Here is a 26,516-nt window from a genome sequence, read left to right as displayed (position 1 = left end):
AGACGTTTAAATACAGTTGTTAAAAGAAGAGGGGATGCTACACAATGGTGTTCCAACTTTTTTGAGATGTGTTGCTGCCATCAAATTCAAAATGAGCTAATATTTTCCATGAAATGTTAAAGTGTCTCAGTTTAAACATCTCAAATTTTGTTTATGTTCTATTGTGAATAGTACAATTAGTAAACCTGGACATTAGTATTTATCAGTCACATAATTTGATAATATGAAATAATTAACAACTGTGGATGTGGCCGTGTTTGCTTAGAAGGCCCTTTTGTCAGTGTTGCAAGCAGAGATGCTTTTTTTGTTACATGTACTGATCTGAGAGTGGGAGCTGCGTGTCCACAGGGACTGGGTGGGAACAAAGAGCTGGCCTCCCTTCTGTAGCCTTCCTGTAACATGAGCATCACACACACACACACACACACACACACACACACACAGTGCTAAGACTCACATCCTCAGTGTAGCTGCATTCCTGGAATAAACTGTATGAGCAACTGTAACTGTTCTTTCTCTTTAGCTTTTAGTCATCTGCTTAATCGACTTTATATTTGGGCTCATCGTAAATTATAGAATCAATGTGATGCAAATGCTCTTCATTTCACATTTGCTAAGTACTGATAGTGTTGATTTAGACAAAGTTGATGTAAATATGCAATAATATGGACCATTATATGCCTATGTGTATTGACATGGGAATTTCAAATTATTTTGAAATAATACGTTCTAAATCGTCGTTATTTCAACTTTATTGTAACGTCCCTATAGTGTTATCAAGGAACCCCTAAGATAATTTGTATAACAGAAGACATTTGTTCTTTGCTGCAGGAGATGATGCAGATCTTTGCAGTGAGCTTCTTCAGGAGTCTCTGGATGCCTTGCGTACCCTACCAGAGGCCACACTGTTTGATGAGGGCACTGTGTCATCAGTGTGGCTGGAGGTTGTTGAGAGAGCCACAAAGTTCCTTAGGTTTGTTTTTATTGATCATTTGCTAATGGCTGACTTCATAATATAGGATATTCTTGTGTATAGGGTAGGATTTGGATACGATGATCTTCTAATTTATGTAATTCTCAATTTGTGTTTCCTTTCGTCTAGTGATGTACATGGAAGTGCCACTACCAAAGGAAACATTCCTCTTCAAGACCAGCATCTAGTCCTGGCCATCCTCCTGGAGCTGGCTGTACAAAGGGGCACTCTCAGGCAACCAGATAGTCTTCATAACTGCTTATTTGCTTAAGCTGATATTTCTCTGTACTTGAGAAAGCAGCTCTTTCTCACTGATCCTCTTGTCTTTTCAGTCAGATCCTGTCTTCTATTCTGCTACTGCTCCGTCTCTGGGAAAGTGGAACTAGAGAGATGGACAACGAGCGCTCCACCCAGGGAACCAGTGCTCCTTTGCTGCCCCTCCTGCAGCGCTTTCAGAACATACACAGCAGCAAAGAAGAGCCCATTCCTGAGGAGGAAGCTGAGGTGAAGCAGTGATTATGTTTGAAACCAAATAAGTATAGATCAATGAGAAAAACATATCCTAAAATGAAATGTTCATAAAGCTCTGTTTCTTTATGCTTTAGGAAAACCTGCACTGTTATACCTCTTTTCCTCTATTCTGCTTTGAGAATTAGGTAGCTAAATAGTTTGTCTGACTGCTGTAACTTCCAGATCCTCACAGCCCCACTGAGCCCAAATGAGAGTTTCCTGCGTTACCTGACCTTACCTCAGGATAATGATCTGGCCATTGACCTTCGGCAAACAGCTGTGGTGATCATGGCCCACCTGGACCGCCTAGCTTCTCCCTGCAGCCCTCCTCATTGCAACTCCCCCACTTCACATAAGGTGACAGATCTTCTCATCAAATGAAAAAGCCTTAGTGTTTGGTTTGTTTGTTTGTTTTTATGAATTATGCACATTCCTCACTCAATCACTGCTGGAGTCAAGTGTCTGTTAGGCTTGACATGATTATGATGGGACAAAAACAAAAGTCATGAAGTGACTTCACAAATGTAAATTCTCCTTTGAAAAAGGCTGTACCAGCTGTTAATCAAATGCAAAGCATTAACATAAATTTTAACGTTAGATTTTGGAGTTATAAGCAATGAAGAAATGGCAATCACCTTGTGATCAGTGTGGCCCTCTTTTTTTTGTTTTTGTTCCAGGGAAACTTGCAAGAGGTGATAGCCTGGGGCCTGTTGGGCTGGAAGCTTTATGCCAATGTTAATGGACCCATTCAGTGTAAAGCCCTGTCCGGCATCGGAGTCACGCAAATAGTTTGTTCAGAGAAGGGCTTTCTAATCCTGTCCAGCAGCGGTGCTGTTTACACACAAAACTACAAGAGCACAACCCTGGTCAGTACCCCCCCTCTAATAAACAAGTTCTTCATGGTCCTTTTCTTTTTCTGTGGCTGCTGATGATTGAGCCATTCATTATTTTGTTGCAGGCTCCTATGCTTATTCATGGTCTGAACTCCAGAAAGATTGTGAAGCTTGCGGCCCATCCTGATGGGCAGCACTACCTGGCCCTATCATCTAATGGGGAAGTGTTCTCCTGGGGCTGCGGTGATGGTGGCCGGCTCGGACATGGAGACACCACGTAAGTAACTAGAGTAAAACGCTGGTTGATATTTACTAGATTCATTAAGGTTAACTACCTTTGTATTTCTGTTTTCTCATGTAACATAAATTATTAGACTGTATAGGGAAAAAATCTGGTGTTTTCATATTGTAATGACATTGACATTCATAAGCAACAGCAAAGTTGATTTTGAGTATGCAGGGCAATAAATCCAATTTCTAGGGGATCAAATATATGACAAATTAATGATCAAATAGATGGTGAGAGTATACCTTTATTTTTCCCAAATGTAGGACATTCCTATTAATGATTTTACTTGTAGAGTAAAGAAGGCATTGTTGCCTTCTAACAGTCCATCTACCCATTTATCCATCCATCCATCCATCCATTATCTTAACTGCTCTTCCTGTTCAGGGTTGCAGGGGGCTGGAGCCTGTCCCAGCTGTCATCACCCAACAATACTAATACATTCAAAAATGCTTGAAAACTTCATTTCAATCAATTTCATTCTACATCAATTTCTTTTCAGTTAGTAAGGTTTATATAAGACTTGTTATACCGAATTCCTAGAGCATTGAACGGGAATTTCAGTTCTCTCTCATCTCCATGTCTGCTTTCTTTCAGGTACCTAGAAGAGCCTACCATTATTGCAGCCTTCAATGGGAAACAGACAGGAAAGCATGTGATCAACATTGCCTGTGGGAGTACATACAGTGCTGCAATTACAGCAGATGGAGAGCTTTATACATGGGGCAGAGGGAACTATGGTCGCTTGGGCCATGGTGAGCCCCTTCCACATTAACAGGACACAGTCTTTGTGTGAAAAGTACTATTTCTGTTTGCTTTAATTGCTAAAAACTAATTGTCTTCTGATTGGATTTTAGGATCTAGTGAGGATCAGACCACACCTATGCTAGTGACTGCGCTAAAAGGACTAAAGGTGGTAGATGTGGCATGTGGAAGTGGTGATGCACAAACGCTTGCTGTGACAGAGAATGGTATCTTCATATTATAATTTTTATATGAATTCTTGCCATCAGCATCACAGAGGCAGTAAAGATAGTGTTTTTATTCACCGTTTTTGTGTGTTTCCATAGGTCAGGTTTGGTCCTGGGGAGACGGAGACTATGGCAAACTGGGCCGAGGAGGCAGTGATGGCTGCAAGACGCCCAAACTTGTGGAGAAACTGCAGGACCTGGATATGGTGAAGGTTTGCTGTGGAAGCCAGTTTTCAGTGGCACTGACCAAAGATGGTCAAGTGTACACTTGGGGAAAAGGAGACAATCAGCGACTGGGTCATGGGACTGATGAGCATGTTCGTTACCCAAAGTTGCTTGACAGTTTACAGGGTAGGTTGCTTGTATTGCTTTTATTCTCAGAAGCTTTTAGTAGACAAAGGGTAATCTGTTGTTCATGTCTGGAATTAGGAAAGAAAGTTGTGGATGTTGCTGTGGGATCTACTCACTGCCTAGCTCTCACCGATGATGGAGAGGTGCACAGTTGGGGCAGCAACGATAAACTTCAACACTTTGATACACTCTTTTCTAACAAGAAGCAACCTAAGGCACTCCCAGGGCTCAACTCTAAACACATAGTGGGGATCTCCTGTGGCCCCGGACAGGTAATACACAGAATTCCCATTACTAATTTTTATTTGCTTTTTATGATCAAAGATAGATTTAACACTTGGTATTTATTTGTTTTCAGAGCTTTGCCTGGTCCTCGTGCTCAGAGTGGTCTGTTGGGCAGCGTGTGCCCTTTGTAGTGGATGTATGCCCCATGACCTTTGAGCAGCTGGATCTGCTTCTGAGGCAGGTCAGCGAGGGCATGGATGGCAGCTTAGACTGGCCTCCCCCACAGGAGAAGGAATGTATGGTGGTTGCCACCCTCAACCTGCTCAGGCTCCAGGTAGGTAGCATTCTGTCAGTGGTTGTTTTCAGATACCTTATGGTTTATTTTATGTCCTTGTGGCAACTTGCATTTCACCTTATTTTTACTGCACATGATTGTGCCTGAACATTTATAATAGTCATAATATATCGCAGCAACAAGCAACATTTTATGTTTGATTCTTAAAACCTTTCTTCGATGTCTGCAGCTCCATGCAGCCATCAGTAACCAGATGGATCCAGAGGAACTGGGATTGGGACTTGGTAGTGCGTTACTTAACAACCTCAAACAAACAGTGGTAGTACTAGCTAGCAATGCTGGGGTACTCAATACTGTGCAAGCTGCTGCCCAGGCTGTCCTTCAGAGTGGCTGGTCTGTGCTACTGCCCACTGCTGAAGAAAGGGCAAGGGCATTATCATCACTTCTGCCGAATGCTGGTGAGTCCAATACCATATAAAAACACTGATTTACATAACAAAGAGCATTTAATGACGACTAATTAGTCTATTAACTTAATTAATGTTAGGACTGGGATAATTAAGCTTTATGTTTGATATTTCAGCATCTGGAAATGAGATGAGTGTGAGCCCTGGACGTCGTTTCATGATTGACCTGTTGGTAAGCAGCCTGATGGCTGACGGAGGGTTGGAATCTGCGCTGAATGCAGCCATTACTGCTGAGATACAGGTCAGTGTGTTTTACACATAACTCTCCCCTACAGGTACAAAATATTCATTACTACAATGGCTCTGTTGTGTAACTACATGTGAATGATTTGTCTTTAGACTGAAAGTCTGTTGGGATTTAGTTCTTCAGACCCCAACTTTCATGATTCACCATTGTTTTTTAGTTGGGCGTTATTAGGCTCAAGGAGCTTAAAACAATTATATTAAAATATTGTTTTGCTGTATCTATTCATTTTTTTTGACTAGAAAAATTACTAACATTGGTGTTTTAGGTGAAAGTTAATACCGGATTGGAATTGGTTTCCCTTTTGTAACCCACATCTACATTTCCGATCTTCTGGACTATAAATAACCCTTTATTTTGGATTAAGTTAGTCACATTGTGTACTTTTTTATGACAGGATATTGAAGCCAAGAAGGAAGCTCAGAAAGAAAAGGAGATAGATGAACAGGAGGCCAATGCCTCCACTATGCATCGTTGTCGCACTGTGCTAGACAAAGACCTCATCAACACAGGCATCTATGAGTCAGCGGGGAAACAAAGTCTGCCTCTAGTGCAGCTTGTACAACAGCTGTTGAGGTATCAGCACTTTGCCTGAAATGTGCTGAATTAAAATGTATTTTTGTACCACAAGACCCATTGCATGTTCTAGCCTATAATTTTTGTATTCTACAGGAACATTGCATCCCAAACCATCGCAAGGCTAAAGGATGTTGCCCGTCGCATCTCTAACTATTTGGAAGCAGAACATGTCAGCAAGGAACGTTCGGCATCTCTAGACCTGCTGCTGCGCTTCCAGAGGCTGCTTGTTAGCAAGCTCTATTTGGGGGTTAATGGCACAGAGAATGTAAATGGATACAGTAAGTTATTCTACCTCAACATTTTCTTTGTTTGTCAAGTTTAAAAGTCAGTCTTAGATGGAAAGTTATTCAACTCTTCTGTTTTTTTTTGAAGATCCAGAGCTTCTGGGTGTTGGCTCCTTGTTAAAAAAGTACATTGCCCTACTTTGTACTCATATTGGAGACATCCTCCCAGTGGCAACAAGTATTGCCTCCACTGGTTGTCGCCACTTTGCTGAAGTCTCTCATGTTATTGAAGGAGATCTAACTGGTAAGCTGGTATTAATTCAGTCCGAACTTTTATAAAGTGTATCATTTACAGATTTTCTGAGAGAGATATGGATGCTTTGCTGTCTTTCCTCTGGTAGGAGTACTTTTGCCTGAGCTCGTAGTGTCCATCGTCCTCCTCCTCACCATCGATGCAGGTCTGATACAGGAGACTGGTTCTATACCTCTTCTTGCTGGACTCCTGGAACACCTTGACCGTTTCAACTATCTTGCTCCAGGGCATGAAAGAGATGATAATGAGGATCTGGCATGGCCAGGAATTATGGGTATGACATAGATTGTGTATTGTGTTTTTGAAGGGGATTAATTAGAACCATGAATCCAAAAAATATGGTTCATTGCAGTATGTTTGCACCATGTAATTACTGTAACACTTACAAAGTGACTATTCTACTGTGGTTAGGATCCTTCTTCACAGGTCAAAGTTCCAAGAACAATGAGGAGGTTTCCCTCATCCGCAAGGCTGACTTGGAGAATCACAACAAGGATGGTGGTTTCTGGACAATTATTGACGGGAAGGTTTATGACATCAAGGATTTCCAGGCTCAGTCTCAGTCATTAACAGGAAACAGTATTCTGGGTGAGGTTAATAAATTGTTGTCAATGTGTAAGATTCAAAAAATTATTACACATTGTTTATGTGTGTATGTTATGTTTTTCTACAGCCCAGTTTGCAGGAGAGGACCCTGTGGTTGCTTTGGAAGCTGCTCTGCAGTGTGAGGACACCAGGGAGTCAATGCAAGCTTTTTGTGTTGGCCAATATATGGAGGTACCTGCTGTTCCCTTATATATTGTTTTGTATTTTTTACATTATCAGTGAGTCTTGGCCTTGATAATGTGATTTATTGTTTACAGCCTAACCAGGAGACCGTCACCACTCCAGACCTCAACAGTCTTTCCTCCCCACTTATTGACACAGAGAGGAATCTGGGCCTGCTGCTGGGTCTTCATGCCTCCTACCTGACAAAGAGCACCCCTCTGTCCCCGATGGAAATTGAATGTGCCAGTGGGTTTAATGATATTGAAACAATCTTTCTAAAAATTCAGTTTTTGGGGTTACAGAAAAACTTTTAATAGACTTAGCTTTAACTGCATTTCTTGATATTTTTACACAGAATGGCTTCAGTCCTCTATTTTTTCTGGGGGTCTGCAGACCAGTCAGATCCACTATAACTACAATGAAGAGAAGGATGAAGACCACTGTAGCTCCCTGGGTACGACCACTCCAGACAAAGCCAAAATCTACTCCCGAAGATTAACCCTTAGTGACCACGCACAGCCTTTTTTACAGGCCATAGCTGACAACAACACTCAGGACCACACTGTGAAGGTAAATGCAAGACAACAATGACTAAATGTGGTAGCTACACAGCAGGCATGACGCTGAAGGAGGGGGTCATGTTTTCATGCCTTGTTTTTGTTTCTGACACTATAGGATTTCCTATGCCAAATAGAGCGTTGCTGTAAGCAGTACTATCTTATTACACCCATCACCTTCCCTCCGGAACACCCTGTGGAGGAAGTTGGCCGCCTGCTGCTATGCTGCCTGCTCAAACATCAAGACCTTGGTAACCTAGCAACTGGATTCAGTTGACTGTTTGAGGAGGAATTAAGAGCCTGCTTATGTTGCCATTGAAATGGGGTTTTACTTATTATGCTAAGATGTACTAAAATCATACCTTCTTGTACCTGAAACCACCTGACTTGCACCATCTGAAATGAGTTGAACTTGTGCTGCTATTAAGTGTGAAATCTCTCCCTGTTACAGGCCACATTGCTCTTTCACTTGTCAGTCAATGTGCCTTGGGTGTGGACCAAGGGAAACAGAGGTCCCTCCCGAAATCTGTTATTGATGTGTGCCGTATGGTCTACCAGGCAAAGTGTTCTTTAATTAAGGTATAATTCCTGCTTGTAACATTGTGATGATAAGATATGTATTTATTCCACAATCAAGAATGTTTTACAGGAAATTTGTGATATAAGGAGATGAAAAGAAAAAACAGGTCTTTAAAAGACAAATTTGGTTTGTCCGCTTATTTATAGACCCATCAGGAACAAGGTCGCTCTTACAAGGAGGTCTGTGCCCCCGTCATTGAGCGTCTGCGTTTTCTATTTAATGAGTTGCGTCCAGCTGTAAGCAATGACCTGTCTATAGTGTCCAAACTAAAGCTGCTGAGCTCTCAGCCACGCTGGAGGAGGATCACTCAGAAACTCATCAGGGACCGAAGAAAAAAAAGAGGTGTGTTATATAAAACACACTACAAAAATTCTATAAAAATTATATTAGTATTTTCTTCTTCTGTACTTATAAAGAATTGTTTCCTTAAACGTACTAACAGAGTTATTAACGTGCTATTCTAGTGCCTAAAAAGTCCACTGACGTAGCAGAGCCAAAGCTGGAGAATGAAGGGACCAACGAAGGGGAACTTAATGTTCACATCAGCCCCACATCTGCTGATAGGAAGACGCCCACAAGCAAAACATCCAAGGTAGTTTAACATGATTTAACGATACAGTTAGTAATACAATAGTAAAAACTGTTTACGTGGATTAGATTAAATGACTTCTTTTTTGGCGCACCCTTCTGCATATATTTGCACAGTCACATTTATTTTATTCGTTAAATCACTGTAATCCATTAACACTTTGAGCTAACGAGTATAAATTTGTATGTAGCATGCTGTTTGTAGCATGGATGTTCTTGTTAACTTGTTAACCCAACAGTTAATAATAGTAGAATCTTACACGACAGGTAGCTTATATGGAGTAGATGATATAATTTGATTTTGATGCCTTCTTTAAAGAGCACAAGTGTCAGTAGTTTGAATGTATGGAATTATTTTTATATTATGCATCACACCTGCTTAACACATGTCAAAATGTCACGATAAGGGCAACACCATAGCTGTGTTTTTTATTGTCTGATGTTCACTTATTCTTTCATTTCTTCACAGCAGGACAAGTGGCAGCCTCTTCTAAACACTGTGGCCAGTGTCCAAAAGTACCGGTGGCTGAAACACAGTGTTCACGGTGCCTTTTCTCAGTCCAGCCTTATGGCCACCATAGTGGAGTTTGTACTGAAAGAAGAACCACTTGATGTAGAGAGGATGAGGAAGTGTCTTCTAAAACAGGTGACATTGAAGTTAAAGATCCTGAGTTATTTTACAAGTTGTCAGTGGGAAAATTCAGATGAGAAAAGCCAAAACACGTTCATTTAAATGAAAAACATGACTGGTGTTAACTGTGTTTTTAAACAGCTGGAGAGGGCTGAAGTGAGGCTAGAGGGCATTGACACTATGCTGAAGTTGGCCTCCAAAAGCTTCTTGCTGCCCTCAGTGCAATATGCAATGCTCTGTGGTTGGCAAAGGGCCATACCAGATGGGACCAACATTGGGTAAGTTGAAAAGGCAGTTTTCCTCTTAATTTTGTGCATATCATTATTACCATTCTGAATTATAATATTGATGGTCAGTGGTAGCGCATTGGGTCGGGATGCAGAGGTCTGCGGGTTTGAATCCCACCCCATGAGGTGCGGCCCCGCCCAACCATCAAGGGCCACCTTGGTGCCGGTCCTGAGCACGGATAAAATGGGAGGGTTGTGGCAGGAAGGGGGTAAATCCTCATGCCAAATCAACGTGTGGAACACATTCTGCTGTGACGACCCCTAAAAGGAGATGATCTTGATCTTTTGAATCGGTGGCCATTTTGCATGAAATTCATGTTTTTCTGGCCATGTCGGTGTTTGTTAATGTTTCAACTCCCCTTCCAGCGAACCCCTGTCTGACTGCTTGAAGAATGTGGATCTGATCCCTCCTTTCAACCGCATGCTTTTGGAGGTGACCTCTGGCAAGTTGTATTCCTGGGCCATACAGAATATTCGCAACATCCTGCTCGAGGCCAGTGCCCGCTTCAAAGAGCTTGGTGAGTGGTGTCATTTATATATGGTCGGTTGATTTCGGAAATCTAAATTGGGACTAAGGCGATACATAATGTTTACACTTGTTATAGTGACAAACTAGCTTATTGACCAAATGACTGTCTTGTAACCAGGTGTGCAGCCTGTTCCCCTACAGACCATCACCAATGAGAACCCAGCGGGACCAAGCCTTGGCACCATTCCACAAGCCCGCTTCCTTCTGGCCATGATACACATGCTGTCCTTGAAACATGGGTCCAACAGTCTCAGTCTGTTGCTAAATTCTGGCATCCTTGCTCTCACACAATGTATCCTCAGGCTTATAGGTAAGTACTCTAATAAATATTCATGTGAGGTCTGGTTGCCTTAATGGGTAGAGCATTAGGTTGGGATACAGAAGTACGCGGGATTGAAACCCACCCGGTACGTGCCCCGCCCAGCCACCTAGAGCCACCTTGATGCCGGGTTGTGGCAGGAAAGGCATCTTGCATAAAAACTCATGCCAAATCAACGTGCCGAACACGTTCCGCTGTAGCGATCCCTAAAGGGACAAGCCAAAACCCATTGATCTTTTGAACTGTAATTAAATATTCATGTTCAGTCTTGGCAGAATAGAAGCAGAGAGTACTTTTCCATTTTTATTAATGGATGTGTTTGATGTCTCCTTTAATGTTGTATTTCCAGGACCTAGCACGGACAGCAGTGAAGAGGATCTGAGTTTGTGCTCACATGTGGGCTCAGCAACAGTTCTGGAGGAGTCCAGAAAGGAGGCTGCCCCTGCCCCCCTACCTGCGTCTGGCCCTGAGCTGGCTTCCATGATGAAGATAGGCACCAGGGTTATGAGGGGAGTTGACTGGAAATGGGGTGATCAGGTTCCTTAATCAATTTTACATATGACAGTTGTTTTTCACAAACACTAACTAAAGCAAGTTGAGAAATCATGCTGTTAATTATTCATCGTTCTTGTGCATCCTCTTTCCAGGATGGTCCAGCACCAGGTCTTGGCAGGGTCATTGGTGAACTTGGTGAGGATGGCTGGATCAGGGTCCAGTGGGATACAAGCAGCACCAACTCCTACAGAATGGGTAAAGAAGGGAAGTATGATCTTAAACTGGCAGAACCACCACCAGCTGCTCAGCCCCCCACGGAGGACTCAGACACAGAAGATGATGCTGGTAATTTTAATTTACTGCCTCAGTAAATATCACACCCAACTATAAGCAAAATGTGTGCCTGAAACCTTCACCTTTAAAATCACTTTTGTTTCAGAAGGTGAGCTGATAGAGAAGAGCAGCCACCCAACAGGTATGATGTTAATGAGCACAGTCAACCTGCTGAAGACACTGTCTCTATCAGCTGGGATCTACTCAGATGTGCTGCAAACAGATGCTACACGGACGCTGTGTGGGCTATTGAGGATGCTTGTAGAGAGTGGAGCAAATGACAAGTCAGGTAGCTGAAGTGCCATATTGAAATTAATAAATGTTTTACATCATTTAGAATTTATCCTCATATTCTAACCTGACTCCTCGTTGTTTTCAGGCTGGCACTCCCATAGGTTGGTCTCTCGTGAGCAGCACAGGAGCTGGTGTACACTGGGTTTCATACGCAGCATTGCTCTCATGCCCCAGATGTGCAGCACACTCAGCACCTCTGCATGGATTAGTCTGCTCATCCGAATTGTTGAGGGACATCAGTCCTTCAATGCCATTACTCTGCAGAGACAGGTTGGTTACTATGATTATGTGTTAGATGGAAGTGGAACATGTGGAGTTCTAAATTCATTGTGCGTTGTGTTTGCATCATTTTTACAGACAATGGTTAAGAAGTACCATTTTGAATCCCATATAAGCATAAAATATTGTGCACCCTGCTTGTCTCCAGATTCTGGCACTACGTCTTCTGCAGGCAGTCCTCCCCTCATGGGACAAGATGGAGCGCTCTCAGGACATGAAGTTCCTGGTGGAGAAATTGTTCAGTTTCTTGGGAAGTCTGCTGAGCACCTGCTCATCAGACTTGCCACTTCTTAGAGGTGCTGCCACAAATCAGACTTTAAAGGAAAGGAAATGTTATCTATGTAGTGTGTATTTTAAAATTGCTACTTTCTCCCAACAGAGGGTTCCCTGCGAAGAAGGAAGTCCCGTCCTCAAGCGTCTCTTACAGCCACTCACAGCAGCACCTTGGCTGAGGAAATTGTTGCTGTCCTGCGTACTCTGCACTCTCTTACCCAATGGAACAGCCTGATAAATGAATACATCAACATGCAGCTGAGCACTATTGGAGATGTTATGGCAGGCTGCCAGTCTGAAGCAGTAAGAATTGTTGTTGTATTATTGATTCAATTAGTGTCTCTGTACAAATTATCAACTGCTTTTTTTTTGCTATCTCTTTTTAAATCAGTTCCATGATACTTGAGAGTAGTATCTCTTTTATTTCTCTTTCAGTGTTTCCTAGAGGAATATTTTCCTGATTCAGAAGGTCCTAGAGTGGGGAGTCTAATGGCAGTGCTGGCAGTTATTGGAGGGATTGATGGACGCCTCAGGCTGGGTGGTCAGGTCATTCATGAGGAGTATGGAGAGGGAACAGTTACACGCATTACCCCCAAAGGACGCATCACTGTCCAGTTTCATGAGATGAGGACCTGTAGGGTTTGTTTGCTCAGCCATCTCAAATCGGTATGAAACTGTTTAGATAGGTAGATAAATAAATAGTACTAACTTATGAGCTCTACTTTATTGAAACAAGTTTATTGGACAGTAAAATATTGACTTTGTTTAATGGTTATTGTCCTCAGTTGCCTGCAATACCCTTTAGTGTCCAGAACCTGCCCTTCACTGAGCCTATGTTGGCTGTTTGGGCTCAGCTGGTCAGCCTGGCTGGAAGCAAACTGGAGAAACAGCGCATGAAGAAGTCCCTTAGTCGAGGCCTTACAGGTGCAGAAACACGTCAGACACGAAACAAATATACATACTTACGGCAAGGCATTGTTCTTATGATGAATGATCAGTTGTCTAGTCGGGTGAATTCAGTAAAGGCTATTATGTCTCCAGCTGACCAGGTGGACATCCATTTGCTTCGGTGCCAGCAGCTAAGGCTGTATATTTTAAAGGCAGCGCGGGCCCTGCTCTCTCATCAGGACAAGCTCAGGCAGATCCTCTCCCAGCCGGCAGTTGTGGACATAGGACCCAACCCCGGTGGTAAGACCTTAGCAAATGACAAATAATTCGAAATTATTTTCATTCCTAGTTGGGTCTCATTCTTTTTAAGGGCATCATTATGTTTCAGACATTGTGTATTTTCACCTTACATCCACAGAAAACTAACAATAAACATTATAAAATAGAATTATAAATTATAATTTACCATTAAAAAAGTAACGCATAAACCTTTACTTTGTCAGAATTGTTAAAAATAAATTAAGTTGACCTACTGAAGTCCTGTGACCCTCCAAACCTTCTCCTGAACTGCTGCTTTGGGGCATCATCATGGAACCCAGTGGGTGGTCGTGATGGTCACAACGGCCTGTGCATACAACTTTAGTGCATATGTTTTGACAACGCACAGTAACCACTGTGAGAGCACAGAGGTTACAATCTCTTATTAACCAGTTTGTTTGTAACTTTAGAAGTTTACTAAATTCTGGCATCCTTGCTCTCACATAATGTATCCTCAGTCTTATAGGTAAGTACTGTTATTAAATATTCATAAGAGGTGCCTCAATGGGTAGAGCATTAGGAGCATAAACACTCATGCCAAATCAACGTAGAAAGATATTAAAAATAGGAGGTAAACTGAGTTCCAACAGGCAGGTTTATATTCATTTTTTTATCCCCATTTCTGCTGGTATCTCTCTTGGTGAAAAATGTTACATTAAATGTCAGTTTTTGTATTTTATATGAACAATGTATCATATCTTGTTGTTTGCAGAGGAGCAAGTGGTGTCCTCTCCTGATGTGGGAGACCTGTCTCCAGAGGGTCCCCTGCCTCCATTAATTCTCCTGCAGCAGCTTCTGTCTGCTGCCACCCAGCCCTCCCCTATCAAAGCCATTTTTGACAGGCAAGAGATGGAGGTGGGTTGATAGACCTTTCCTTAAACTTATTGTTATTTAAGTCACCATGGGAGTGTTGGATATATTCATATGGTGTATTTAGTTTGACCTCGGCCTTAACTCTGTATCCCTGAATGTATAGGCAGCTGCTCTGGCAGTGTGTCAGTACCTTGCTGTGGAATCCACCCACCCATCCTCTCCTCTGTTTGAAGAGAGCAGCTCCAGTGAGGCAACCACACCTGTCACCATACAACATGTCAGACAGCCTAAACAGAAGAAACAAAAGACCTCCCCTGTCCCTCCACTTCCCATAGTCTTACAGCTCATGGAGATGGGGTTCCCACGAAAGAATATTGAGTTTGCGTTGAAGTCGCTGTCTGGAACTACCGGCAGTGCCTCTGGTGTCCCAGGTATGTTATCATATGACATAAACGTACGTGTGAATTCACTTCAGTTAAATCTAGTCGTATAAGGTTCTGAGATCTATTTTTGGAGAGTAATTGAGCATATACATCAGGTGTTGAGGCTCTGGTGAGCTGGTTGCTGGACCATCCAGATGTTCACGTCACTGAGCTGTCAGATGCAGACACAGTTTCAGATGAATACTCTGATGAGGAGGTGCTGGAAGAGCTAGAGGAGCCAGAGACATCATTCCCCGTGGTACATTATTTTTGTTTTCTTTTTTCTTAATTTTTCTTTCCAGAACCCTCTCATTAGTCACTTTCTCAAGTTTTGCAATTATGATTAAATGCAGCTTAACGTGTACGTATGTCTGGTGTTTTATATTAAGCCCCCAGGTGTAGTGGTGACAGAAAGCCAGACATTTAAGAAGAGATCAGATTTCCAAAGCAATGACGATTATGCTGTGTATGTTAGAGAAAACATTCAGGTAAGAATCGTATCATTTAAAAAAATAACCTAAAACCGTTTTAACGAAATTTGACGTAGTTCTGAATAACTACTGACTTCTCTGCAGGTAGGGATGATGGTGAAGTGTTGCAGAACGTATGAGGAAGTGTATGATGGAGATGTGGGAAAAGTGATTAAATTGGACAGAGATGGGCTTCATGACTTAAATGTGCAGTGCGACTGGCAGCAAAAAGGGGGTACATACTGGGTTCTCTACATCCACATTGAGCTTCTTGGTAAGTGTATGCAATTTAAATGTGACATGATCCTGATAATGACTGGGGTTCTGTGAAAACCTTTGGAGTCTGAGTTTTCTTTATCCTTTGACATGTTTTGTGTCATAATGCTCTTACAGGATTCCCACCACAAAGTTCACCATCACATATAAAGATCAGTGACAAAGTGAGAGTAAAATCCACAGTCACTACACCAAAGTACAAATGGGGCTCTGTCACTCACAGGAGTGTGGGAGTTGTGAAAGGTAATTTCTTATTCATAACCTATGTTGTTGATTCTTTTTATACTCTGAATATGATGATTAACGATCTCTGGATCCCCTGTCTTCTGTATTAAAGAAGCAAAATGTTTTGTTTCAGCTTTCAGTGCCAATGGAAAGGATGTCATAGTAGATTTTCCTCAGCAGTCTCACTGGACTGGCTTGTTGTCTGAGATGGAACTGGTGCCCAGCGTTCACCCTGGAGTGCGGTAAGGATGTGTTTAATTAATTTTCTCTACCCATTTACAGTGTCTATATATCCCAGCATGTTGATTAAATGCAACTCCTTGTACCATCTGCAGGTGTGATGGCTGTCAGATGTTCCCAATAAATGGTCCCAGGTTCAAATGCAGAAACTGTGACGACTTTGACTATTGTGAAAACTGCTTTAAGACCCGCAAACACAACACAAGTCATTCGTTTGGCAGAATCAATGAGCCTGGTTAGTCAGACATTCCCTTAGATTTAATCTGTGTTTCTGTGTATGTGCTTGTGTGTGAACCTGTTCATCTCGTCTACAATTAGGCCAGTCTCCAACATTCTGCGGCCGCTCAGGAAAACAGCTCAAGAAGCATCACAGCAACCAGCGTGGGATGCTGATTGATGATTGGTGTCGTGCTGTCAAGAGCCTCAACGTCTCATCCTCGGTTAACCAGGCCTCACGCCTCATTGACTGTAGTGATCAGTGCTGGCAGTCTTCTGGCTCACAGGGAAAGGTAGGAGATTTAAATGCAAAGTGTAATAAGCAGGATGACACATCTATTAGTTTGCTTTACAAAAGTGTTGCAAATGAACCTGAGATGATTTCTAATTCTTTCCTCTGCAGCACTGGATTCGTCTTGAGCTTTTCCCAGATGTCCTTGTACACAGGCTGAAGATGATTGTAGACCCAGCAGACAGCAGCTACATGCCCTCACTAGTTGTGGTCTCAGGTTGTTGTTGTTGTTGTTGTTGTTGTTGTTGTTTACTATTTAAATAAATGTTGTATAAACAATTTATGGTTTTGAGTTTTGTAATATTATTTCTAATATGCAGGTGGAAGCTCTTTGAACAACTTAATAGAGCTGAAGACAATTAACATCAATCCCACAGACACCACTGTTCTTCTGCTTAGCGACTGCACAGAGGTTAGTTGTCTTTGGAATTGACATCAAATGGCATTCACGGTTTATTGCTTTAAAATGACATTGTATTAACTTGAATTTATTATGTAGTATCATAGGTACATTGAGATTGCAATCAAGCAGTGCCGAAGCTCTGGCATAGACTGCAAGATTCATGGACTTAGCATTGTGGGACGCATCAGAGCAGAGGATGAAGACCTGGCTACAGTCCCTTTTCTGGCATCTGACAATGAAGAAGAGGATGATGAAAAAACTGCCACTGGGAGGTATGGAGGGTCATAAATTTAATTTAAGTGCTGGGGTATCTAATGCTTCATATTAAAAAGAATGTGTTAGTGGCTGTATTTTATGAAAATTACAATTAAAATTTTTTCCTAAGAATTAGAGTTATCACAGATGGACGTTAACATGCTCATCTTTATTTCGGCTTGCATTTGTAAAGTTTGATAAGTAAAGTGATAAAATGACAGCCTCTGTTTCCTCGTATTCATAAACAGATTTTGATGTTCATTATGTAGTCACTGGTACATACGTTAATGCCCACTGATTGTCATGGTTGAAAACTACTACGCACCATACACTTAAGAGTGTGTTTAATCTATTCCCATAGTGTAAATGAAATTTATAGTTTTGTTGACTAGAACAAAGCTGATTTGTTTATTTTACATTTTAAAAATGGAACTGAACCTGAACCCGTGACCTTGTGTTTTGTTTTTTCCTCTCCAGTTTTGCTCGAAAAAAGTCATCAGGGTTGGAGTCAGCAGCTGCCGTCAGAACTAAAGTGTTTGTCTGGGGGTTGAATGATAAAGACCAACTGGGAGGTCTCAAGGGTTCCAAGGTATATATTGAAATAATTTCTAATAGTAATAATAACGAATGAAGTTCAGGGCTTTTGCATATTTGTCCTGACAGCTCTGTACCATGAGGTGAAGAGATGATTTATTCAGCACATTGTTTACATCTTCTTCGTAAAATGATAATATATACTGTAGGTAGTCCAATCTTTTCTTAGAGATACAGTGTTCAGACATATTATGACTCCCTCTGCAATTTAATGCAATCCAATTATTATAAAAGAGATATTATGTTTTGCTCCCTCATTTATTTTCAACAGTGTGGCCAAAACATAAAAAATACCTCTTTTCATAATGCACTCCAGTTCGCATCCACTACCCATTTTGACCTCAATAATAAACACACAGTAGAATTATCGCCTTTCTGACAGTTTCAAACTAAAACCTGAAATTAAAAGCTTGTAAAAGTAGAATTTTGTTGCAGAGCTACTGTATTGGATTGGATTAAATTGTACAGTTTACATGCTTTATCAGTGTACAATGACAGGTGTTTGTCTAGCTCACTAATAGCTCATATTTGTTACTTTTAGGATATTATAGTGTTTTCATGTTTATACATTTCATTGTTATAATCTGCTAGTCTGTCTGAAATATTGAGAGCAGTTTTGTAGTTTAATCTCCTGTATAGTCGTGTATCTTTGTGCGCTGATTCTGATCTTAAAACCTATTTTGCATAGATTACTGAGAAGTAAAACGACCTAGTGAATGTAGTAGAGTAGCAGTTTTCCCTTTCAAACAATATATTACATATTATCACAAAATATTATAAAATGCATAAAATGGCAATATTCATGTGAAGTACAAATCTAGATTAAAGTTTCAGCTTTATTGATCCAATAGGGAAGGGTCAAGTCTAGAACACTTTGGCTTGTTAAGGTGTGTTTTCTGTGTGATGAGCACATTTGAACATGTGGTAAACACTACGACCAACAAATTAAAGATTAAACTGGAGTAGGGACCAGACTTATCTTTAGTGTTGCCTGTGCAAGAGCGGGAGACGCGGCTGCTTTCTCTAATAGTTTTCTTGGTGTTGTTCAGATTAAGGTGCCGTCGTTCTCTGAAACCCTCTCTGCTCTCAATGTGGTACAAGTGGCTGGTGGTTCTAAAAGTCTCTTTGCAGGTAAGTGAGAAATACTTTTGGATTTTGTTTTATTTATTTTTTATTCAAAACAAAAATAGTACAATTAACACAATACACAGCCTAAGACAAGACATGTGACCTATGTACAGTGTGTGTTTGTGAAAGTGCATCAGTGTAGGAGGATTGAGGAGGTGTAATGAGGAGACACAAAAAAAGGTCTAATCATTAGAAAAATGACTGGAGGGGGGATTAGATAAGCAACATATAGGACAGTAATATACATACTAATGCTAGAAACATATAAGCATGTACATTGTAGAATTATTATTTATTGATAACATAAGGAAACTATAAAGTAATAATACATTCAAATGAATTCACTAAAACAGAACAGAAAGAAAACAAAAAACTAAAGAAAAACATAAAAGTGGTTGTTGTGATTGGTGAGATCGAGGCCCAATCGGAGGAGTTGTTCGTGGGGCCCCAGGGTGGTCCAGCTGGCGTGTTGCATTTATTTGTTTGGTTGAATGTGCTCAGTGTATTGTTTGTGGCTGACTTGTCATTCTCTAGCTCAGAGTTGCTCTCAGCCCCAACGTTGATGGATATTAAAGTGATATTATGATACCCCAAAAAAAAGGGAAATGTATAAATCAGGACCAGTTTAATTTTAGGGTTTTGTGGAGATGTTTGTGGCTTCAGTCCCAGGCATTTTGTTTAAACAGAAATGTTCTAAAAATGGGTTCCAGGTTTCATTGAAGTTTGATATATTGTTTTTCTATGTAGCTGATGTATTGATTTTGTATTCTGTGAGATTTGTCCAGTGACTGATATGTAGTGTGCTTTTAGATTTCAAGTTTGGAAGAATTATTTTCTTGGGGATTGTTAGAGAGACGAGTACTGGCTTTCTACAGTATATTTAACTAGATGAAGATGTGGGGATGCAGCTCAGGATGGGGAAGTGTCACTGTGTCACAGCTACCCAGAAGTAATGCACCGGGTTGCAGGCCAGTGGCATGGAGGTAATCATCTCTGCTACCCGAGGTGCACTGTGAGCAGGTGTCTGTGTTGGTTAATCCAATTTTAAACATTTTGCTTTGAGGGATGCTGGTTTTGTGAATAGTCTTGTATTGTATAATTTGTAAATTTGTGTTGCTATTCATGGAGAATGTGGTATTAAAGATTTCTGTCCAAAATAATATATGATAACGGTATATCTACAAGGTGCTAGTGTTGATTTTGTGAGATTTCCACCAGGCTGTTGTTAGTTATTGTCTTGAAATAGTTCATTTCTTTAAATTGATTGTGGCATAAAAGCGAGATCTGAAACTAAAATAGTTTTACATCGATTTTGTTCTAGGTCTATTCATGAGTTGTTGTAATTATCCTTTTGAATCCATTTGACTAATTATGGCAGTTGTTCCTTGGAAGTAGTGTTGGAAATTTGGGAAGGCGCCTTGTGGTTTTTTTCTTTTGTAATGTTGACAGGGAGATTCTGGGTTTGTTGTTTTTCCACTAAAAGTGAGATGTTAGTGACTCAAGTGATTCAAACCATTGTCCGTGGTAGATGTGGGGAGCTTGTGAACAAATAATTGATTTGTCGTAAAATCCAAATTTTTATTGTAGCGATTCGTCCAATGAATGTAAGTGGATCCAGTGTCTGAAATTGTCTTCTATTTTTTTAAAATATAGGGGTATAGTTGAGATTAAAAAGCTCTGACGGTCTGGGGGAAATTTTAATGCCTAAATAATGTGGCAATATGAAGTGGAGGGAAGGATTCCTGTGCTGCAGAATCACAGACACCCTCAGAGAGTGGAAGTATAGTTGATTTATTCCAATCTATAGTGTAAATGGAGATTATGGAAAATGTTTTAATAATAACTGTTTCCTTTAGTGAATTGTAGAAGTGCTGTAAGTGTAGTAATATGTCATCTGCAATTTTTTGGTGTGGATTTGTTTCCTGGATTCCTTTTTAATTCTGCTAAGATCGGTTCCTGTTTTTGATGAATCCCCTCCCGGTCTCGGAGTGTTAATGTTAGTTTAACTATTCTACTATACTGCTATTCTAGCAGCTAGTGCTTTGGTAATGATCTTTAAGATCCATGTTGATAAGTGAGAGGGGGCGGTAACTGGAAGAATTGGTTCGGTCTTTGTTGGGTTTTAGTAGAAGGGTCATGATGGCTGTATTCATGTGTCCTGGTATTGTTGAGGTAGTTTTTATTTCAGTGGTTACTCTGTAAAATAATGGTGACAAAATTTGCAAGAAGTGTTTGTAGAATTCTGCTGGTAATCCATCAGGGTCGGGTGATTTAGTATTTGGCATATTAATTAGTGCTTTATGGAGTTCATCCGTGGTGAGTGGTGCATCTAAGTTCTTCGAATGTTCTTAGGATAACGTTGGCAGCTTGTTTAGAAAGGTGTCTATATCTGACTGATTTTCAGTGTGATCAGAGGAGTATAGGTTACGTTAGAAGTTTTTAAAGATGTTAATAATCTTGTGTGGGTTGTTGACAGGTTGACCTGTGGAGTTCCATATAGATGGAATAATTGCTTTTTCTTTTTTATGTAAGAGTTGGTTTGCTAAATATTTATGTTTCGTTACTATATTCTAACTGTTCATATTTAAGTTGCTGAATAAGGAATTGTTTTTGTAGAACACTGTCATTGTACACTGTTGCATTTGCCCAGTAAATTAAATTGTAACGTGTTTTCCGGTTCTTGTTTTTTCTTATATGATAAATAAGAGATTATTACACTTCTTAGTACTGCTTTGCCTGTTTCCCATAGTACTGATGGGTTGGTATCCAGAGTCGTTCATCTCCAGAAAGGCTGCCAACTCTCTTTGAGTGTCTTGGAGTAATTATGTATTGAAACGCCACTGTGTGCATGGATTTGAGTGTTTAGTGTAAGGGAGAAAGGTGCGTGGTCACTCATCATGATTATTGGGTGAATTAAGGTTTCAGTTACACGTTGGGTGAGTGAGTTACTGATAAGAAAAAAGTCTGATGTAGAGAGGGAAAGTAAGAATATTCTCTAGATGTGGGATTATTCAGTCTCCAGCTGTCATTGAGTCTATTGTAATTCATATATTGTTTTATTATTGCCATAAACGCCAGTTTCTTATGTTGTCAGATGTGCTTGAGCGATTGATTTTGGGGTTTATGATAGTATTAGACAGTAAGTCTCAAGCGATAATTGGGCCATAGATGTTAAAGTGTAAGTGTGTGATTAAGTGATGCATTTATAATAGTAAATCTTCCTTCTAGATGAGCACTAGATGTATTGAGGACCAATGGGATGTTTTTATTGATTAATATTGAGACACCTCGTTGCAATTATGTGTTGATTCGAATATTTTGTCATCATGGGATGATGGGATGTTTTGTCTGCCTAAGTATGCATTTGAAGTATATACTGAAGCATGGGCAGTAGTGGAAAAGGGGGGAGTAAACACAAGGAACATAGGAAGTAAGAAAATGTGTTTGTGTGTGTGTGTGTGTGTTGAAACAGAGAATACATGTGGCACCACTTGAGTATGAAAGTGTGAGGTACAAGTGATAAAACAATAACTGAGAAACAAATAAGTATATAGGTGTGCAAACATACATTATAGCAGCTAGAGGAAGTACAGTCTGTATAGATTTGATGTTCTTCTATGACAAGTACATATGGTAAATGTAACTGATGTGTCGTGTTTGTAGTGACTGTTGAGGGGAAGATTTATGCTTGCGGGGAGGCCACTAATGGTCGGTTAGGCTTGGGCCTGTCCAGTGGCACCATCCCCATCCCTCGTCAGATTACTGCTCTCAGTAACTATGTGGTGAAGAAGGTCGCTGTACACTCTGGAGGACGTCATGCCATGGCCCTGACTGTGGATGGGAAGGTCTTTTCCTGGGGCGAGGGAGATGATGGCAAACTGGGTCACTTCAGCAGAATGTATGTTATTCTACACATGTACAGAAATAAATTAGTTGTGTGCCTCCTGAAAGTCAGTGTGTGTCAATCATAAGTTTAACACTATATATTTAACATCTTGTTAATATTCTTAAATAATTTTATTCAGCCTCTAAAAAAAACACACAATGATTCTGACACAGGAACTGTGACAAACCTCGGTTGATCGAGGCACTAAAAACCAAGCGCATCCGTGACATCGCTTGTGGTAGCTCCCACAGTGCAGCGATTACCTCCAGTGGAGAGTTGTACAGCTGGGGTTTGGGAGAATACGGCCGCCTTGGACATGGGGACAACACTACTCAACTGAGGCCTAAACTGGTATGTGGTCTTTACACCCATGTAGAAGTTAGTTTATGATATTTTGCTGCCTTGAATTTATGTATACTAATGAATAAGTCGCACATAACCTTGCGCTTCTCATAGGTAAAAGTGCTTCTGGGACACCGTGTTATCCAGGTAGCTTGTGGGAGCAGGGATGCTCAAACTCTAGCCCTCACTGATGAAGGTATGACTGGCCATAATGTCCAGAATGTGTGAACCAATAAGAAAATAAAACCGCACAAACAAATGTAAATGAAGAAAAATTGCACCTTGGGAGGTTAGGAAACATCTTTGATCAGCTGGGAAATGCAAAAAAAACTGTTTTCTGGTCAAAGATGTTTGAGTAAATACATTCACTCTGAATATTACAGAATATTCTGTTCTTTTTTCCACATGGATGGGTATATTTAGCTTCTGGTAAGTTGTCTGTGTTTTGATTTTATGTCAGGGTTGGTGTTCTCCTGGGGGGATGGAGACTTTGGCAAGCTTGGTCGTGGAGGCAGTGAGGGCTGCAACATCCCTCAGAACATAGAAAGGCTTAATGGACAGGGTGTCTGCCAAATTGAATGTGGAGCACAGTTCTCTCTGGCTCTAACCAAATCTGGAGTTGTGTGGACCTGGTGAGATGGATAAATGATCATTCACCTGCTGCTACTGTTGTTTTGCTTTCACATGACTTTAAAATGTTAATTTCCAAACAGGGGCAAAGGCGACTATTTCCGATTGGGTCATGGCACTGATGTCCATGTGCGAAAGCCCCAGATGGTGGAGGGATTGAGAGGCAAAAAGATTGTCCATGTTGCTGTTGGAGCACTGCACTGTCTGGCTGTTACAGACACAGGACAGGTTTGTGGTGTTAACCTCCACCAACGAAATATTATGCTCATTTACTGCTGTGGCACTAATCCAGATTGTTGTTATTCCAGACCTTTACACATCTTATTACACCTTGTAGAATACCTACATGTCTTACAGAAGAAATTTTAAAATGTTGACAAATGACTTCCTCTATGACGAGAGACATTCACTCAGTTTTTCACCACATTTACTTAATGTTTGTTTGAGATTGTGTACTTGGAGTGGTTCCTTTGCTTTAGTCCCAGGGTTATTCATCAGTGGTTATAAAAGGATGTAAAATTGATTGATTTCTATTTTATAAGCGACATTTTTTTATTGTGATCCTTTCTCAGGTGTATGCATGGGGTGACAATGACCATGGGCAGCAGGGTAACGGCACTACCACAGTTAACAGGAAGCCCACCCTGGTTCAGGGTCTGGAGGGGCAGAAAATCACCAGAGTGGCCTGTGGCTCCTCACACAGCGTTGCCTGGACCACCGTGGATGTGACCACACCTTCCGTACATGAGCCAGTCCTCTTCCAGACTGCCAGGGACTCTCTGGGAGCATCTTATTTAGGTAATTATCTCTCTCACCTCACATTCTGATAGCACAATTCTCCTGTCTAGTCCTTGTCAGCCATAATAAGTAGGCTTGTAAGTGTTGATTTTTAGATGTTAAGCAAGTCTTGGGACAGTTTGTTACATGAACACATTGTGTTCATGAATGGTGGAACAGTAGTTAATTTGGCATTAAACATTCAGAAATTAGTAATTTTTATAAAAACATCCCCATTTTTGGTGGCTCATAAATACTAGAAGAAATGGCTGACAAGCAGTTGCATGGCCAGCTGTGGCCTGTTCCCTTGTTACTCCACGAATAATCAAACAGATAAAACCCCTAGAGGTGGTGTTTGTCCTTGGTAGCTGTTGACTGCTATTTACTGCTATTCTCTATGAACACAAGGTTCAAAATGTTGTCGTTGCAAGTGAAAGAGGCCATTATTAGGCTGAAAAAGCAAAATACATCCTCTAGAGCAGGGGGTCACCCCGCTTATTGAAACTGAGAGCTACTTCTTGGGTACCGATTAATGCGAAGGGCTATATGTTATTATTACGAATCAATTACATTAATGATATTCATCTATGTGAAGACAAGATTACCTGTTCATGGTGAAGGCAGTGTTATGGCACATGTATGTTTGCCAGTGGACCCAGGTCACTAGTGTTTACTATAGGGGCGACTGTGGCGCAGAAAGTTGGAGCGGTTGTCCAACAATCTCGCAGTTTTAGGTTCAATCTCCAGCCCCTCCAGTCACATGACGAAGTGTCCTTGGGCAAGACACTGAACCCCAACTTAGTTGCTCCCAGCTGCATAGCAGCTCCCCCATCTGTGTATGAGTGTGTGTGTGTGTGTGTGTGTGTGTGATTGTGAGGGCAAATGGGTGAATAAGAAGCAGTGTAAAGCGCTTTGAGTACCAATAGGTAGAAAAGCGCTATATAAATGCAGACCATTTACCATTGTTGATATACAACTTCAATTCTTAAAAAATTGATGGATGGTTTAAAATTAAATAGCAAATCTCATCAACCCATATTTTATTTACAATAGAACTTAAACAACATATCAGATGTTGGAACTGACATGGATAATATAAATATGACAGTAACACATCTCAAAAAAGTTTGAACAGGGGCAACAAATGTCTGGAAAAGAAATTGCCCCGAAAACAAATTGAGGAGCATCTCTTATTAGGTTAACTAGGTCAATTTATTAGATTAATTGGCAACAGGTCAGTAACATGACTGGGTGTAAAAGGAGCATTTCAGAGAGGCAGAGCCTCTGGAATGTAAAGATGGTCAGAGGGTCAACAAACTGTGAGTCTAAAAATTGTGGAACCATTTCAGAAAAATGTTCCTCAATGTAAAATTGCGAAGACTTTTATATACATCTAGTGTATCATAATATCAAGAGAATCAGGAGGGAACTGTGCCCAAGGGACAAGGCCCAAGGTCAAAACTGGATACGTGTCATTTTCTGGCCCTCGGGGACACTTCCCTGAACACAGGGAACACAGTTCAGTGCCCAATCCACAAATGTAAGTTAAAGCTGTATCATGCAAAGAAGAAGCCATATTTGAACATGATCCAGAAATGCCACTGTTCTCTAGGCCAAAGCTCGTTTAGAATCGTTTAAAAAAGCAAAATGGAAAACTGTTCTGTGGTCAGATGAATCAAAACTTGAAATTTTTTTTGGGAACCATGGACGTTGTGTCCTGCAGAATATATGCTCCCATCCAGATAACGTGTCTCTGCATATTTCAGCAAGACAGTGCTAAACCACATACTGCATCCATCACAGCAACATGGTTTCACAGGAGAAGAGTCTGGGTACTGAACTGGCCTGCCTGCAGTCCAGACCTTTCACCAATAGAAAACATTTGGCGCATCATGAAACAAAAAAACTGCTACACAATGGTAAACATCACCCTCTTACAACTTTTTTGAGTCTTGTTGCTGCCATCAAATTCAAAATTAGCTAATATTTTATTAAGGTTAACATTTTTCAGTTTCAACGTCTGTTGAAACTGTATGTTGTTTATGTTCTATCGTGAATAAATTATGGGTTGATGAGATTTGCAAATCATTGCATTCTGTTTTCATTTACATTTTACACATCTTCCCAACTGTTTTGG

At 40.8% G+C, this 26,516-nt stretch overlaps 1 protein-coding gene across 5 annotated transcripts in view; it reads left to right on the top strand.

The window, feature by feature from the left end:
- herc2 (HECT and RLD domain containing E3 ubiquitin protein ligase 2) overlaps positions 1-26,516 on the top strand; it is a 54,205-nt gene that overhangs the window by 6,301 nt on the left and 21,388 nt on the right. For 3 of the 5 annotated variants that reach the window (XM_067512361.1, XM_067512360.1, XM_067512364.1), the window contains exons 7-64: positions 832-973; positions 1,103-1,207; positions 1,306-1,477; positions 1,667-1,840; positions 2,161-2,349; positions 2,442-2,593; positions 3,200-3,357; positions 3,460-3,573; positions 3,673-3,924; positions 4,003-4,196; positions 4,283-4,483; positions 4,674-4,902; positions 5,028-5,152; positions 5,553-5,731; positions 5,828-6,012; positions 6,107-6,262; positions 6,360-6,545; positions 6,683-6,859; positions 6,945-7,048; positions 7,135-7,285; positions 7,395-7,609; positions 7,715-7,847; positions 8,048-8,175; positions 8,323-8,518; positions 8,641-8,768; positions 9,234-9,410; positions 9,537-9,673; positions 10,049-10,200; positions 10,330-10,521; positions 10,880-11,067; positions 11,178-11,370; positions 11,465-11,647; positions 11,738-11,922; positions 12,080-12,227; positions 12,311-12,507; positions 12,640-12,870; positions 12,990-13,128; positions 13,246-13,392; positions 14,123-14,265; positions 14,387-14,654; positions 14,762-14,904; positions 15,035-15,133; positions 15,221-15,389; positions 15,509-15,634; positions 15,750-15,858; positions 15,952-16,091; positions 16,175-16,365; positions 16,476-16,581; positions 16,685-16,776; positions 16,864-17,039; positions 17,500-17,611; positions 18,666-18,747; positions 22,408-22,642; positions 22,804-22,981; positions 23,087-23,168; positions 23,433-23,604; positions 23,686-23,830; positions 24,175-24,400. In XM_067512361.1, the coding sequence (XP_067368462.1) occupies positions 832-973; positions 1,103-1,207; positions 1,306-1,477; positions 1,667-1,840; positions 2,161-2,349; positions 2,442-2,593; positions 3,200-3,357; positions 3,460-3,573; positions 3,673-3,924; positions 4,003-4,196; positions 4,283-4,483; positions 4,674-4,902; positions 5,028-5,152; positions 5,553-5,731; positions 5,828-6,012; positions 6,107-6,262; positions 6,360-6,545; positions 6,683-6,859; positions 6,945-7,048; positions 7,135-7,285; positions 7,395-7,609; positions 7,715-7,847; positions 8,048-8,175; positions 8,323-8,518; positions 8,641-8,768; positions 9,234-9,410; positions 9,537-9,673; positions 10,049-10,200; positions 10,330-10,521; positions 10,880-11,067; positions 11,178-11,370; positions 11,465-11,647; positions 11,738-11,922; positions 12,080-12,227; positions 12,311-12,507; positions 12,640-12,870; positions 12,990-13,128; positions 13,246-13,392; positions 14,123-14,265; positions 14,387-14,654; positions 14,762-14,904; positions 15,035-15,133; positions 15,221-15,389; positions 15,509-15,634; positions 15,750-15,858; positions 15,952-16,091; positions 16,175-16,365; positions 16,476-16,581; positions 16,685-16,776; positions 16,864-17,039; positions 17,500-17,611; positions 18,666-18,747; positions 22,408-22,642; positions 22,804-22,981; positions 23,087-23,168; positions 23,433-23,604; positions 23,686-23,830; positions 24,175-24,400 (9,408 nt within the window). The remainder of the gene's footprint in view (positions 1-831; positions 974-1,102; positions 1,208-1,305; positions 1,478-1,666; positions 1,841-2,160; positions 2,350-2,441; positions 2,594-3,199; positions 3,358-3,459; positions 3,574-3,672; positions 3,925-4,002; positions 4,197-4,282; positions 4,484-4,673; positions 4,903-5,027; positions 5,153-5,552; positions 5,732-5,827; positions 6,013-6,106; positions 6,263-6,359; positions 6,546-6,682; positions 6,860-6,944; positions 7,049-7,134; positions 7,286-7,394; positions 7,610-7,714; positions 7,848-8,047; positions 8,176-8,322; positions 8,519-8,640; positions 8,769-9,233; positions 9,411-9,536; positions 9,674-10,048; positions 10,201-10,329; positions 10,522-10,879; positions 11,068-11,177; positions 11,371-11,464; positions 11,648-11,737; positions 11,923-12,079; positions 12,228-12,310; positions 12,508-12,639; positions 12,871-12,989; positions 13,129-13,245; positions 13,393-14,122; positions 14,266-14,386; positions 14,655-14,761; positions 14,905-15,034; positions 15,134-15,220; positions 15,390-15,508; positions 15,635-15,749; positions 15,859-15,951; positions 16,092-16,174; positions 16,366-16,475; positions 16,582-16,684; positions 16,777-16,863; positions 17,040-17,499; positions 17,612-18,665; positions 18,748-22,407; positions 22,643-22,803; positions 22,982-23,086; positions 23,169-23,432; positions 23,605-23,685; positions 23,831-24,174; positions 24,401-26,516) is intronic. The other 2 variants (XM_067512363.1, XM_067512362.1) reach the window with 2 other exon arrangements.

The sequence above is a fragment of the Channa argus genome, chromosome 8 (genome assembly GCF_033026475.1).
Source record: "Channa argus isolate prfri chromosome 8, Channa argus male v1.0, whole genome shotgun sequence".
NCBI classification, from domain to species: Eukaryota; Metazoa; Chordata; class Actinopteri; order Anabantiformes; family Channidae; genus Channa; species Channa argus.
Note: the sequence above shows the minus strand (reverse complement) of the source record. Positions and strands in the feature narration are given on the sequence as shown.